This window comes from Ochotona princeps, chromosome 6, assembly GCF_030435755.1.
Source record: "Ochotona princeps isolate mOchPri1 chromosome 6, mOchPri1.hap1, whole genome shotgun sequence".
Lineage (NCBI taxonomy): Eukaryota > Metazoa > Chordata > Mammalia > Lagomorpha > Ochotonidae > Ochotona > Ochotona princeps.
This window is the reverse complement of record NC_080837.1, coordinates 35,592,188-35,605,832: the sequence shown is the minus strand read 5'-3', so window position 1 is coordinate 35,605,832 and position 13,645 is coordinate 35,592,188. Positions and strand designations below refer to the sequence as shown.

Here is a 13,645-nt window from a genome sequence, read left to right as displayed (position 1 = left end):
GTGCATGAAAGAACTTTCTCTGTCTCTCCTTATTTCTGTAAATCTGCCTTTCCAATAAAAATAAATAAATTTAAAAAAAAAAAAAAAAAAAAAAAGAATTTTTGGGCCCTGCGTGATAGCGTAGCTGTTAAAGTCCTTACCTTGAACACGCTGGATCCCATATGGGTGCCAGTTCTGATTCCGGTGGCCCTGCTTCCTATCCAGCTCCATGTTTGTGGCCTGGGAAAGCATCCAAGGACGGCCAGAAAGCCTTGGGACCCTGCACCCGAGTGGGAGACAGGGAGGAAGTTCCTGACTCCTGGCTTTGGATTGGCACAGCACTGGCCTTTGTGGTCACTTTGGGAGTGAACCATCGGGCAGAAGATCTTCCTCTCTGTCTCTACTCCTCTCTGCCTTTCCAATAAAAATAAATAAATCTTAAAAAAAAAAAAAAAGAATTTTCAAATTCTATCTTTACTCCCAATAGAACTTTTCCTGATAAAACAGAATACCTAGTTACAATGAAAAACAATTCTTACTAAAAAGTCAGAATAAAAGCTTATTTCATTCCATTTAGTCACCAATTTTTAACTACAAAGGAAGTGATACACTATCTACTGCCATGGGGACACAGAAGTTTTGCTTTACTTAACTCTCATTAACTCTTATTAGAAACACCTGGTGTTTACATGGTCCCTGTGATTTAATCCTGCAGTGATAATGCTCCAATTACCCAACTAAGTCAGCAAAAGCCATATTTTTTTAAGTGGGAAATGGTACAGAAGAGATCAACACCTGGGACCTAGAGTACTCACTTTTATTAGGGAATCTGGAACAGTTTAAAGAGCATAAAAACTACATAAGTCTTAAGTTTTGAAGGATTTACCTGTGAAACTATTTGAATATGGTATTTGGGAGGAAATTTTTTTTGACAATTTTCTAATTTATTCAATGACTACTTCCCAACTTTTCTGCTCTTGAATAAATTTTGTTGCTTCATCCTAACAAAACAATCTGTTTTAAAATATACTTACACATTCATTCAGTCTTTTACTATTGTTTTTATTCCTTTGTTTCTATGGCTCCATAGATTATTCACCTATTTTCATTTGTAATTTTCTCCTTGATTAGCATGTATCTATTTAACAAATTTGAGTTATTTCTTTAAGAACTGCAGTTACTGAATTTATGTGCCAATTATACTGTTTCCTAATTCTCATATCTGTTCACAGTTATTTTCCTTTGTTCATTTATGCTTATCAACTTGATAACTTTAAAAAGGAGCCTGGATTCATTTCTCTCTGTGAATTAATTAGCTCTTTTAAGAAATTATCAAATCTTTAACTTGTTTGAAGGAGGAAAAAACTCCTTACACAAAATATTAAAACAAAAATACTAAGACTCTAAATGAAACTCAACATAATCCATACTCGTAACATTTATTATCGTTCCATTTCAACAAGGTTAAAATACCTGGCTATCTCTTCAAAACAACATCCTTACCTCCTTTGCAGTACCTGCTCTTCCAGGCTCATGGTTTAAACAAAAAGGGCCAGTTTTCCAGGCCTCCGTGTCTCCACAGTCACAGAATCCTCCTCCAGTAGAAGTATGCATCTGATAAACAAAAAATGAGTTTGTCTCGATTTCAAAGAAAGCAAGAAAGACAAAAATGACTCAGGTAACAATTGTTTAACTAATATTTCAGTTTTAATTGCCTTTAGTATAATAGAAACTGAAACCAAAAATGATTTTGGTAACTCCAAAAAAATCTTTTTAAGATTTATTTTTATTAGAAAGTCAGATACACAGAGAGGAATATCTTCCATCCATTGATTTGCTCCCAAAGTGGCAGCTACAACGGCTGGAGCTGTGCCGATCTGAAGCCAGGAGCCTGGAGCCAGGAGCCTCTTTCGGGTCTCCCACGTGGGTGCAGGGTCCCAAGGCTTTGAGCCAATCTCCACTGCTTTCCCAGACCACAAGCAGGGAGATGAATGGGAAGTGGAGCAGCTGTGATACAAACCAGCGCCCATATGGAGTCCTGGCGCATGTAAGGTGAGGATTTAACCACTAGGCTATCACGCCAGGCCCAGCAGTCTGATATTTTTAATCCTCCCAAAAATTTCTTCCTTTAAACCATACAATACTGAATCACATGACCCAAGGTTTCTACTGTAATAAGGGACAAAATAGAAATACCACAACCTTTCATAGAAACTATTCCAACGAAGTTCCCATTAATTATCATTTCAAATCTGAGAGGGCTGACATCTTGAGTAGCGTAAGATACTCCGTGAAAAAAAGTAAGGGAGACAGAGGATTTAAACGAAGCACAGAGAAAAAGACAGACAAAATGGGAAAACCTGAAACAAAGATATAAATCTAAACACAGGCTGGGACATGAGGCTCATAGGAATGAGGAAGACCAGAAGTGGCAGCCTCAGAAAATGCTCTTTATTTATTTATTTATTTATTTTTATTCATTGATTACATTGTATTATGTGACACAGTTTCGTTGGAACTGGGATTCACTCCACCCCTCCCCAGAAAATGCTCTCTTTAGAGGAAAAGCAAATAGATCAAAAATGTTCTGATCCCCAAATTAAAAAAAAAAATGTAGCAGTTAAAAAAAAAAAAGAAGGAAATAAACAAGGGAAAATTAAGGAACGTGAGAGAAGTAATGCACACCAAACCCTCCCCTCCAATCACTGCTACACAGAGGGATCAGAACTGACAGCAACTGTGACTCATCTCCAGGAAATGAACAAGAACAGAAAAAGAGCAGACCATCTTCATATAAATACTGTAACAATAACAACAGACAAAACAGGCTAATGGTAGTCAAAACACAAATAACACGTTAGAAAACTGTAACATGATATTCCAAACTAAATCACAGAGCCTCAAAACCTGCATTTGGGGATATCAAAAAAAAATTTAATTGGACTAAAAAACCTTTACTTGGCAAAAAAAAACAGAACAGAAATGCACAAAAAGACAAAGATTTAATTGAACTTGGAGAAAAAATAAAAACAAATGAAAAATAACACATGAGAAATGAATTCTAAATTACAAGGTGTACCAGATACAAATGAAAAGTTAACATTGGAGCATAGCAGGACAAGCTTTATGAGAATGCAAATGAGATGAAGATACAGAATCAGAAAAAAATGGCTAAAATGAAGACAGGCATAAGACAGCTAATGTGGGTATAACTTAAGTCACTAAATAAAAGCAGAAATAAAAACTGTAACTAAGGTGTCTGGTGCAACGGGTCAGTGGCTAAATCTTTCCCTTGCAAACTCTGGTATCCCATATGGATGCCAGTTTATGTCCTGCATGCCCCACTTCCCACTCAACTCCCTGGTTGTAGCCTGGGAAGGCAGTAGAGGATGGCCAAAAGCCTTGAGACCCAGTAGCCACATGGGAGACCTGAAAGAAGCTCCTGGCTCCTGGCTTTGGATCAGGCTTAGCTTCTATTTGTTGCAGCCACTTTGGGAGTGAACCAGTGGATGGAAGATCTTTCTCTCTGTTGCTCCTTCTCGTAAATCTGTCTTTCCAATAATAATAAAAAATAATAAATCTTTAAAATAAATAAATAAACTCAGCATGATTACAAAACATTCCAGTAAAACTAGCAGACTTTAAAGATTTTTTAAAAATCACGTGATCAGCATTGTGACATAACAGGTTAAGCCGGTTAAGCCAATGTCGGCCTTGCCGACAGCCCAAATGGGCACTGGTCTGAGTCCTGGCTACTCCACTTCAAATCCACTGTTAATATGGCAGTGTAAGCAACAAGAGATGGCTCAAGTCCTTGTTCTCCTGTAACCACTTGGGAGACCCAGAAGAAACCTCTGGCTTTGGCCTGGCCCAGTTCCAGTCTCTGCAGCCATTTGGAGAGGTACCAGCAGAACAAAGATGTCTCGATCATTCCCCTTCTGTCTGTAGCTCTGCCTTTCAGATAAACAAAATAAACCTTAAGAACATTCAACGGGCAACCTGACTTCTCTTAAAGTTCTATACTTCTAATCTAATAATTCCATTTGATACTATCCAAAGGAAAAATCCTATATATACAAAAATGATGTACATGTAATCATGCTTACTATAACAATGTAGCATTTTTTAGAAAACTGAAACTCAAAGTCTCCCATTAACAGAAAAATGTGAACATAAATTATGGTTAAGTAGCACAGTAATATGTTTTAAAAGAAACACCAAAAATGCATAATTTTATATTTTCCTTACAGTATAACAAACTTCCATAACTGAAATTTCATTTAAAAATTAATTTTTTTCTGAATAGATCACTAATAGAATAATTTTTATAACTCACTTTCCTCACTTAATAGCACATAAACGACATTTATGCACACAGAAAAAATAATCAAATAATCTTTAAGAGTGGGTTTGGAGCTTATAGCTTAAAAGACAAAAACAAACAAAAAAACAGGGAGAGCTCCCATCCACCAGTCATTCCCTAAATGTCTGCAACAGTTGTTAACGGACGAAGGCAAAGACAGGAGCCAGGAATTCAACCCAGATGGCAAATATCTGAGCCATCACCACTGCCTCCCAGGGTCCGTGCTAGCAGGAAGCTGGAATTGGGAGCCAGAAACAGGCATCAAAATCTGGCACTTCAATGGCTAAACACCTGCATGTGCTTTTAGTTACTTTGTACTTTGTACTACCACTTGCAATGGCTGCAACTCACACAGAGACCGGTTTGTGTCCTGGTGTCCTGGCTGTTTCATTTCTTTTCCAGTTCCCTACTTAATGTGCCTGGGGAAAGCCATGGAGGATGGCCTAAGTCCTTGGGTCCCTGCACCCACATGGAAGACCTGGAAGAAGCTTCTGGCTTGGGCCTGGCCAAACCCTGGCAGTTGAGACCATTTGGAGAGTAAACTAGTAAATCTCCCTCTCTCTCTGTCTGGTTTTCAAATAAAGAAATGTATCTTTAGAAACGGGAAAAAAGGTTCATCGAATCATTTTGCTACTAAAGGCTTTTCTTGGTCCTTTCTTTTAGAATATCCAATTTTGAATTTCCCAATGCTATTATAATCTTTTCCACCTTTCTCTAAAGCAACATAAATACTTTCCTATCTCTTAATTTTTATTAATAACTTCAATTTTTTTCTCTTATGAGTGTTTTATTATACAAATGAGTGGATACAACATATGGGTAAGTTACAAAATATAATAACGATACAATAAACACCCATGAACCCAGCAGCCAAACTGAGAGAATTACCGACACTGCTGAAGATGCTTATCAGTATGGACATCCAGAGTCTGACACATGGCCTCAGAGGTTACCTATTCACTTAGGAATCACTCCTTCATTTTCCTCTAAAACTCACACATGCACACTCATATTCCAGAGAACTATACACTTAACTCAGCTACCAAAAATGTCCCATTTTCTTCACATACACTTCTGACGAGTAATACTTTTTAAATTTCTAAATACAATTTTTTTCAGAGTCACACAATGGCTCATTTTTCTAATGACTATTGATTCATGCACAGGCGAAGTAATAAGGAGGGCACTGCAAAAACCTAAACATAGGAAACCTAAGGATGTCCCCCAAAAGGTCACTTTGTGGTAGAGATGGAGACTGATAAATTTTAATAAACGAAGGCAGCTAATAAAGGGGTTCCCGGGGCCCTGCGCCGTGGCCTAGCGGCTAAAGTCCTCGCCTTGAACGTGCCGGGATCCCATATGGGCGCCGGTTCTAAGCCCGGCAGCTCCACTTCCCATCCAGCTCCCTGCCTGTGGCCTGGGAAAGCAGTCGAGGACGGCCCAATGCTTTGAGACCCTGCACCCAAGTGGGAGACCCGGAAGAGGTTCCTGGTTCCCGGCTTCGGATCGGTGCAGCACCGGCCGTTGCAGCTCACTTGGGGAGTGAATCATCAGACGGAAGATCTTCCTCTCTGTCTCTCCTCCTCTCTGTATATCTGACTGTAATAAAATAAATAAGTCTTAAAAAAAAAATAAAGGGGTTCCCGAAATTAACACAAATTAGATGGAAAAAAAAGGGGTGACAATATGGTAAGCTCTTTTGTAGTGTTGCATGTATTCAATTTAAAGGGCTTACTCTGTATTCTGAGGTTATAATACTTTCTTGGGATTAAAATGTGTTTTCCTTTATTACACATAAGATGGCACAGTTTTTTAAGCTACTGTTCATTTTCCTCTCCTCTTGTCCTCATTTTTTAAACTAAAATTCAACTTAGTTGGCTGATAAAAAGTTCAAAGTCCCTTAGGTATTACTCAAGGGTTTTCTGAAATTGTACCATAAAATCCCAAAGCTTGGGAAACATATGTTTAGGAGTCTTTATATTTAAGGAATTTGATGTTGAGCCTTCAGCATTTCTTCTCTTTAGTCTCCCAAAGCAGAAATAAGAAGAAATTATCAACCTTCTACTTGTCTCTATTTCTAGCATTATTTCTGAATTTCTCCAGCACAAGAAAATTACAACTCACAGAAATGATCAGGAAATACAGAATATAGCTAACAACAAACTTTGTAAATTCTATTAATAATTAGCTTTGCAATCTTTTTAAAAAACATTTGTTTTCACAGGAAATATAGATAATATTTACAGAGAGAAGGAGAGAGAGAGAAAAAGATTCTCCATCCGTTGGTGTACTCCCCTAATGGCCGTAACAACTGGAGCTGAGCCCATCCGATGCCAGGAGCCAGGGCTTCTTCTGGATCTCCCACATGGACTCAGGGTCCCAAGGCTTTGGACCATCCTCTACTGTTTTCCCAGGCCATAAGCAGGGAGATAGATGGAAGGGAAGTGGAACAACCAGACACAAACTCATGCCCATGCAGGATCCCAGCACCTACAAGGTGAGGATCTAGCTACTTAGCCATCGTGCTGAGCCTAGCTTTGCAATCTTGGAACATTTTAACTTCCCTTAAGCTTCCAATCTCCCTTTTTCTTGTGCATGACGATACCTATAATCTGAACTTATAGCCTATCACTTCCTCAGATGGATAAATTAATATTGAGATCAGCCCAAAACTACTAAAACAACTTTTGCACAACTTCAATGGTCTGCATAGCTTCAACACATTATTTCCATTTACACAGGGCTTTAGGTACACTGCACTCGTACATACAAAGAGAAACATCAACTATCTTGTCTGTTTAAGACCTAGAATACAGAACCAGCACTATATTTAAAAATATATCTAAGCCCAAAATAACTTTCATATGTAACTGGAAAGCTACTAACATAATCATGTTAGAAAAAAATCTGACATTATCAAGTATATTATCAATATATACCCTAGAACTCAGCAATTCTATTTTAAATATGTACCTAGGAGAAACTCCCTTACATGTGTACCAAAATGTAACATTAGAAGCAATCTTACATATCCATTTTTAGGAAAATGAATGAAGATAATGGCTATTATAAACCTATAAGGCTAATAAATTACACCTACATATATTATGCTACTAAACAATCAAAAAATTACAATTTTATACTATACATGCATCATAGTACACCATCTATATAATATAGTTACAAGTTCCAAAACAGATAAAAACCACTTACTATGACTGAGGTTGTAGACCATATGAAGATAAAAATCAAGGGTAGCATTATCACAGATACAGGAGAGAAGCTGTAACTGTAATCCAGAAGCGTTACAAGGTTGGGATAGGAGAGACTCTGAGATTCGGCAATGTTATTTCCCAACCTGAGTATCTATTATACAAGTGTTTATTTTACAGTTATTATACAATATTTTGTTAAAAAATATATCAGGACCTGTGCCATAGCAAACAAGCCTAAGCCTCTGTCTGTGATGTGGGCATCCCACATGGGCACCAGTGTGTACCCTGGCTGACCATATCCATCCAGCCCTCCTTGGGACCGAACACCCCTGTGGGAGACCCGGAAGAAACTCCTGACTCTTGGCTGCGAATTGGCTCAGTTCCAACTGTTATGACAATTTGGAGAGTGAACCAGTGGATAGGAAATCTGTCTCTGTCTCTCTCCTTTCTGTAACACTGTCTTTAGAAAAATAAATAAATTAGATCATTAAAAAATATAGCTTCCAACTCTGCTCTTAAAAAGATAAAGCTCACCAAAAATTTGTGAGGGCTATCTCTTGAAATAGTAGATGTTCTATCACGTGATATGCTTAAATAGAAGCTAAAAAGTCCATGCATCAAAGCTCTGTTATAGCAGGAAGTCAAGTATTGGTCAAAAATTTGGACTAGATGGTTATCAGAATGCTAATGAATATATTTTCCTACCTTGTAGCGATGATTTTTATGAACACTATTCTGGAAGCAGTTCATACAGAGCACACATGTTGGATCGATTGCACAGTCTCTGAAATAGATTGACAATCAGATTGCAAATTTAGAAGACTCTGCTGATACTCACAATATGACAATAATATCAAGTGAATAAGTTTCCTGTATGGCATACAAACTGAACATGACAGTGCTTCAAAAGCAGAATTCTAAAAATGTTTTTGAATAAAGACAACATTGTGCATAAATTCAGCTTCATTTCAAACACATTTTAGCTGCAAATTTGTATATTTGGTATTTCTTAAGTCAAACCTTCACATGCCTTCACACTGTTAAAATATAACTCAAAATCAATTTTATGAAAAGATTCAATTTTGTTCATTTATCTTATTCTATCAAATTTGTAAACATACTTCATCAAGACAATTTTCATTATCAAATGTTGCTTGAATAAAGACAAAATTCATTAGAAACCCAAACTCCTCAAATAGTGTCTGGCACACAGTGGTTACTCACTATTTAACAAATGAATGACAAAAAATTCATCTCTCTTACTTTTTCAAATTAGTAGTAACTTTTTAAGTATATGATTTAACATATCCAGGGAAATATTCAGAGCAGTAAGAATTAACACAAACTACAGGATAAACTTTTCAAAGTTGTTCAAGATGAACACGTAACATTGAGAAATTTTTGAAATAAATGCTAAAAGGCTAATTAATAGGAAAGTCTGGTTAATAATATTCTTTAAAATACATATGACTTTTGAACTTTTAGGACAAAACTTCTAAATACTACAGACATTTTGAACCAGTTAATTTGAACCAGTACAAGGAACTGCCCTATTCATTGAAGGATATTTAGCAGTAAGCTTGTCTTTTCCCATCCCAGTATTAGCCTAACTAAACCCAACTTAGCTTCCAAGATCAGGAGCGTTCAGGGTGGTATGGCCATACAACAACCTCATTTTCTACCCACTAGATGCTAGTACCAATCCCTAGTTGTAACAATGAAAACTGTCTCCATGAAATTTTTGGATACATGAGGTTTACAAAAGCTTCCTGTACTTTAGTTGAAGTTGATTAGAGCTTAGCTGAAAATATGGGAGAGGACAAATAAGCCTCATTATGTTGTATAACAAAATAGCACACAAAACATGGGAACAATTTTTCACCAGAGAAAAGAACAGGGCAAAAAAAATTACATTCTTAACAACAATTATTGATACAGAAATCAGTGAAGCCAGGAATAATAGTGAAATAAAAGCATTTCTCCATATTTCTAAAATTTAAAAACTGAACTTTTTGATCCAGTACAGTAGTCTAGTAGCTAAAGCCTTGCCCTTGTACCACCAGGATCCCATATGGACACCAGTTCTAATCCTGGCCGCTCCACTTCCAATCCAGCTTTTTGCTCATGGCCTGGGAAAACAGTAGAAGATGGCCCAAAGCCTTGAGATCCTGCACCTAGGTGGGAGACCAGAGGAAGCTCCTGGCTCCTAACTTTGGATGGGCTATCTCCAGTGTTGCGGCCACGTGGGGAGTGAATCAGCAGATGGAAGGATCTTTCTCTGTTTCTCCTTCTCTCTGTAAATCTGCCTTTCCAATAAAAAATAAATAAATCTTTTTTTTAAAAATGCACAATCTTAATTTAAGCTACCTTGAATAAAGCAAGATAATGAGAAGTGCTGCTGAGAGCTAAGACAGAAACTTCAAGCACGGTTAAAATTTAAAGTTAAGTTCTCTGTGCCACCAAATTTAAGGCAATTGATTTACAGAAAACAAAAATCCTAAAACTGTTCCTAGTTTCCCTTCATCCATCCTCTTGTACTCAACTAAATTATGCCTATTCCTTCCAGTCAATAATCCTTGATACACAATTCTGATATCCAAAATGTTCAATGACAAAAGCTTTTGTGTTTGTAAGTCCTTGGTACTAAATCTCACTTGATAGTAATAAATGATATGACGTAAGATTCAGACTTTATTCCACTTGCTGAGGATATCTATAGATTTATTGCAAAACTCTTAACTGTGATTCTAGAATCTTGGCCCCAGGGTTTCACATACAAGTATGCTGACTATATTATAAACAACTTAGCTTTTGGAGGACAGTAAGCAAAAATTAAAGTACAATTTAATTAGGAATTACACATTCAAAAAACAAGCTATACTCGCAAAAACAGATTTAAAAATGTATAATAAAAGGAAGTTAGTTATATAGGATTAAACACATTGCAAATAAGGAAAGTACATCAGGAAATTGGTACAAAAGAACAAAATGATTATTATAAACAATCCTAGAATTTCTAACTCTTACCTACAAGAATATGTTGTCTCTCCACTTTTGAAAACCTTCCCACAGAGTTGAAATGCTCCACTGTGCTTCAATTTCTCTAAGCAAATATCTGGATCTTCTCCAAATAAGTACCACTCCAGTGGAGTGAATACTGACATTTGTACATTCTCTTCCTGCTTTTCCAAGTCTGGGTCCATTTCAGCAAAATAAATTTCTGGCACCAACTGTGCCAAATGTTGCATAAAAGCAGTATAAAAATCAATTTGTTGATCCCACCACTGAAAGAAAATGAAGATGAAAATCAGACTTTCTTACAAGTTCCTTCTGAATGATTTAGAGGCACAAGCAATAGCATAATATTTTCAAAGTGATTACACTATATTTTATATTTCAATAATTCCAAAAGAAAGTGGGTATTTCAAAAACAAACAAGCAACTGTGCATATATCACAGAAAACTGGAAAAAACAATCACAGCAGTTGTCTCTCCACTTTTGAAGTACCCTTCCATTCTGGAATCAGCGCTTCTTGCTGTGTTAAGTGATTCCACAATCATCTTAGGTTGTACAAAACTTTTCTCCAACTTTAACTGTTTCAAGGAACTAACCTGCTAAACTAGATAACTAGATAACAAATATATGTATATATAATTGCATTTAAAAGCAGTGGATGATAGCCCGAGGTATTGGGACCCTGCACCTTCGTGGGAGACCTAGAGGAAACTCCTGCCTCCTGGCTTCAGATTGGCTCAGTTCTGGCTGTTGTGGCTATTTGGGGAATGAACCAGAGGATAGAAGACCTCTTTCTGTCTGTCTGTCTGTCTCTCTCTCTCTCTCTCTCTTCTCTCTGTAAATCTGCCTTTTAAATAAAAATAAATGAATCTTCTGAATAAAATTAAATAACTGAAAATTACCCAATGGCAGTTTAGGCTTAAATATTAGGTTTGAATATTCCCAAATCACCCAAGCAAGCTACCATTATTAATGTCAATCTGTAAGCAGGCTCTAGTGAACAGAGGTAAGGGAAACAGACATGGTTGTCTACTATCTACCCACTGGAAATTTAGTTGCAAATAACATCCTTTCAATTAAATTAACACTTGATCTGAAATGTGGCTTTCTAGTGTTACAGGTTTTTTTTATTTCCTTTGTTTTTATTTTAATATTTATTACAAAAGTAACAAGGTTACAGACCCAAGTGGGTCTTTGATTTGGATTAGGATGGAGTGGGTGCATGGGGGGCGGAGGAAGGACAGTGAGTGATGGCAGTTTCTCTCCTGTGACCACTAAGCATAACATGTGAGTTTAAGGGGCACACATTACAGGACAATAGATTAAGTCTTTGCTTGTGATGTCCCAGTATCCCATACTACAGTGCCAGTTCAGGTCCCTACTGCTCTGCTTCTGGCCCAACTTCTTGTTAATATGCATGGGAAGACAAGGGAGGATGTCCCAGTTATGTTTCTGCCACCCACAAGGGCTATCTCATTGAGTTCCTGATCTAGCTTCAACGTGGCCTACCTCCAGATTAGGCAGGCATTTGAGGAAGTTCTCTTTCCCAATCCCACACCCTAAATGGCCACAATAGCTATAGCTGGGCCAGGTCAAAGCCAGGAGCCTAGAACTCCATCGAAGCCTCCTACGAGAGTGGCAGTGGCCCAAGTACTTGAACCATCACCTGTTACTTCCCCAGGGTACACATCAGTGCGACGCTGGAATCGGAAACAGAATCCAGACTCACGGCCCGACACGATAGCATAGCTGTTAAAGTCCTCGCCTTGAATGTGTTAGGATCCCGTATGGGCACAGGTTCTAATCCCGATGGCCCTGCTTCCCATCCAGCTCCCTGCTTGTGGCCTTGGAAAGCACTTGAGGACGGCCCAAAGCTTTGGGACGCTACACCTGTGTAGGAGACCTGGAAGAAGCTCCTGCTTCCTGCCTTCAGATTGGTCAGCTCCAGCCATTGCAGTCACTTGGGGAGTGAATCATCGGACAGATCATCCTCTCTGTCTCTCCTCCTCTCCGTCTATCTGCCTTTCCAATAAAAATAAGTAAATCTTAAAAAAAAATAAAACAGAATCCAGACTAACACACACACACATCAAAAACTGAAACAGGCTACAGACCTACGTATAAAAGCCACAACTATAAAACATTATGAAGGAGGGCCCAGTGGCGTGGCCTAGCGGCTAAAGTCCTCGCCTTGAAAGCCCCAGCATCCCATATGGGCACCCGTTCTAATCCCAGCAGCTCCACTTCCCATCCAGCTCCCTGCTTGTGGCCTGGGAAAGCAGCCAAGAACGGCCCAATGCTTTGGGACCCTGCACCCGCATGGGAGACCCGGAAGAGGTTCCAGTTTCCCGGCTTCGGATCGGGGCGCATCGGCCCGTTGCGGCTCACTTGGGGAGTGAACCATCGGATGGAAGATCTTCCTCTCTGTCTCTCCTCCTCTCTGTATATCTGGCTGTAATAAAATTAATAAATCTTTTAAAAAAAACATTATGAAGGAAATGCCTAATATTCTTGGGGCAGAATAATTCCCTGGACAGTGCACTAAAAGCATTAATCATAAAAAAAAATTGGATACACTGGATTTACGCAGAATTTAAAAACTTTTGTTCTTCAAAACAAACATGAGTAAGTAATATCCAATTCTGATCCACAGTGCCTTTCTCAAATTTTTCGTTCAACCAAATAATCAAGGTGAACTTTGGAATTTATGTATATTAAAATGGACTTGTCTCTGCTTCTTAAATCTTTTTTTCTTATTATTACTTCTTAAATCTATGAGTGCAAGTACACTTGTGAAAAAGAAGAGCAGAGGCAACCAATATGCTAACCCCACTCAACAATGGCAAACACATGCAAGCTGTTTATGAAGCACAGGCCCTTTTAGCCAAAGAAAACCTGTGACTCGAGCTTTATGTCCTATCATGCTGACTGCTCAGAACCCTTGGGAAGTGTTATGTAGGTTAAAAAAAATCATCAAGGGATTAAAGGAATCCTATAAAAAGTAAGAGAAAATGAGAACTCCTCAATCTATTAAAAAAAAAAAAAAAAAAAGAAGGCAAGGTAAGTCCTTGC

The 13,645-nt window shown here is 38.0% G+C and overlaps 1 protein-coding gene across 1 annotated transcript in view; it reads right to left on the bottom strand.

Annotated features, from left to right (window-relative positions):
- UBR1 (ubiquitin protein ligase E3 component n-recognin 1) overlaps window positions 1–13,645 on the bottom strand; it is a 124,052-nt gene that overhangs the window by 93,698 nt on the left and 16,709 nt on the right. Inside the window, exons 2-4 of the mRNA XM_004578138.3 lie at window positions 10,585–10,841; window positions 8,263–8,341; window positions 1,483–1,593 (exon numbers count right to left, since the gene is read on the bottom strand). Of these exons, the coding sequence (XP_004578195.2) occupies window positions 1,483–1,593; window positions 8,263–8,341; window positions 10,585–10,841 (447 nt within the window). The remainder of the gene's footprint in view (window positions 1–1,482; window positions 1,594–8,262; window positions 8,342–10,584; window positions 10,842–13,645) is intronic.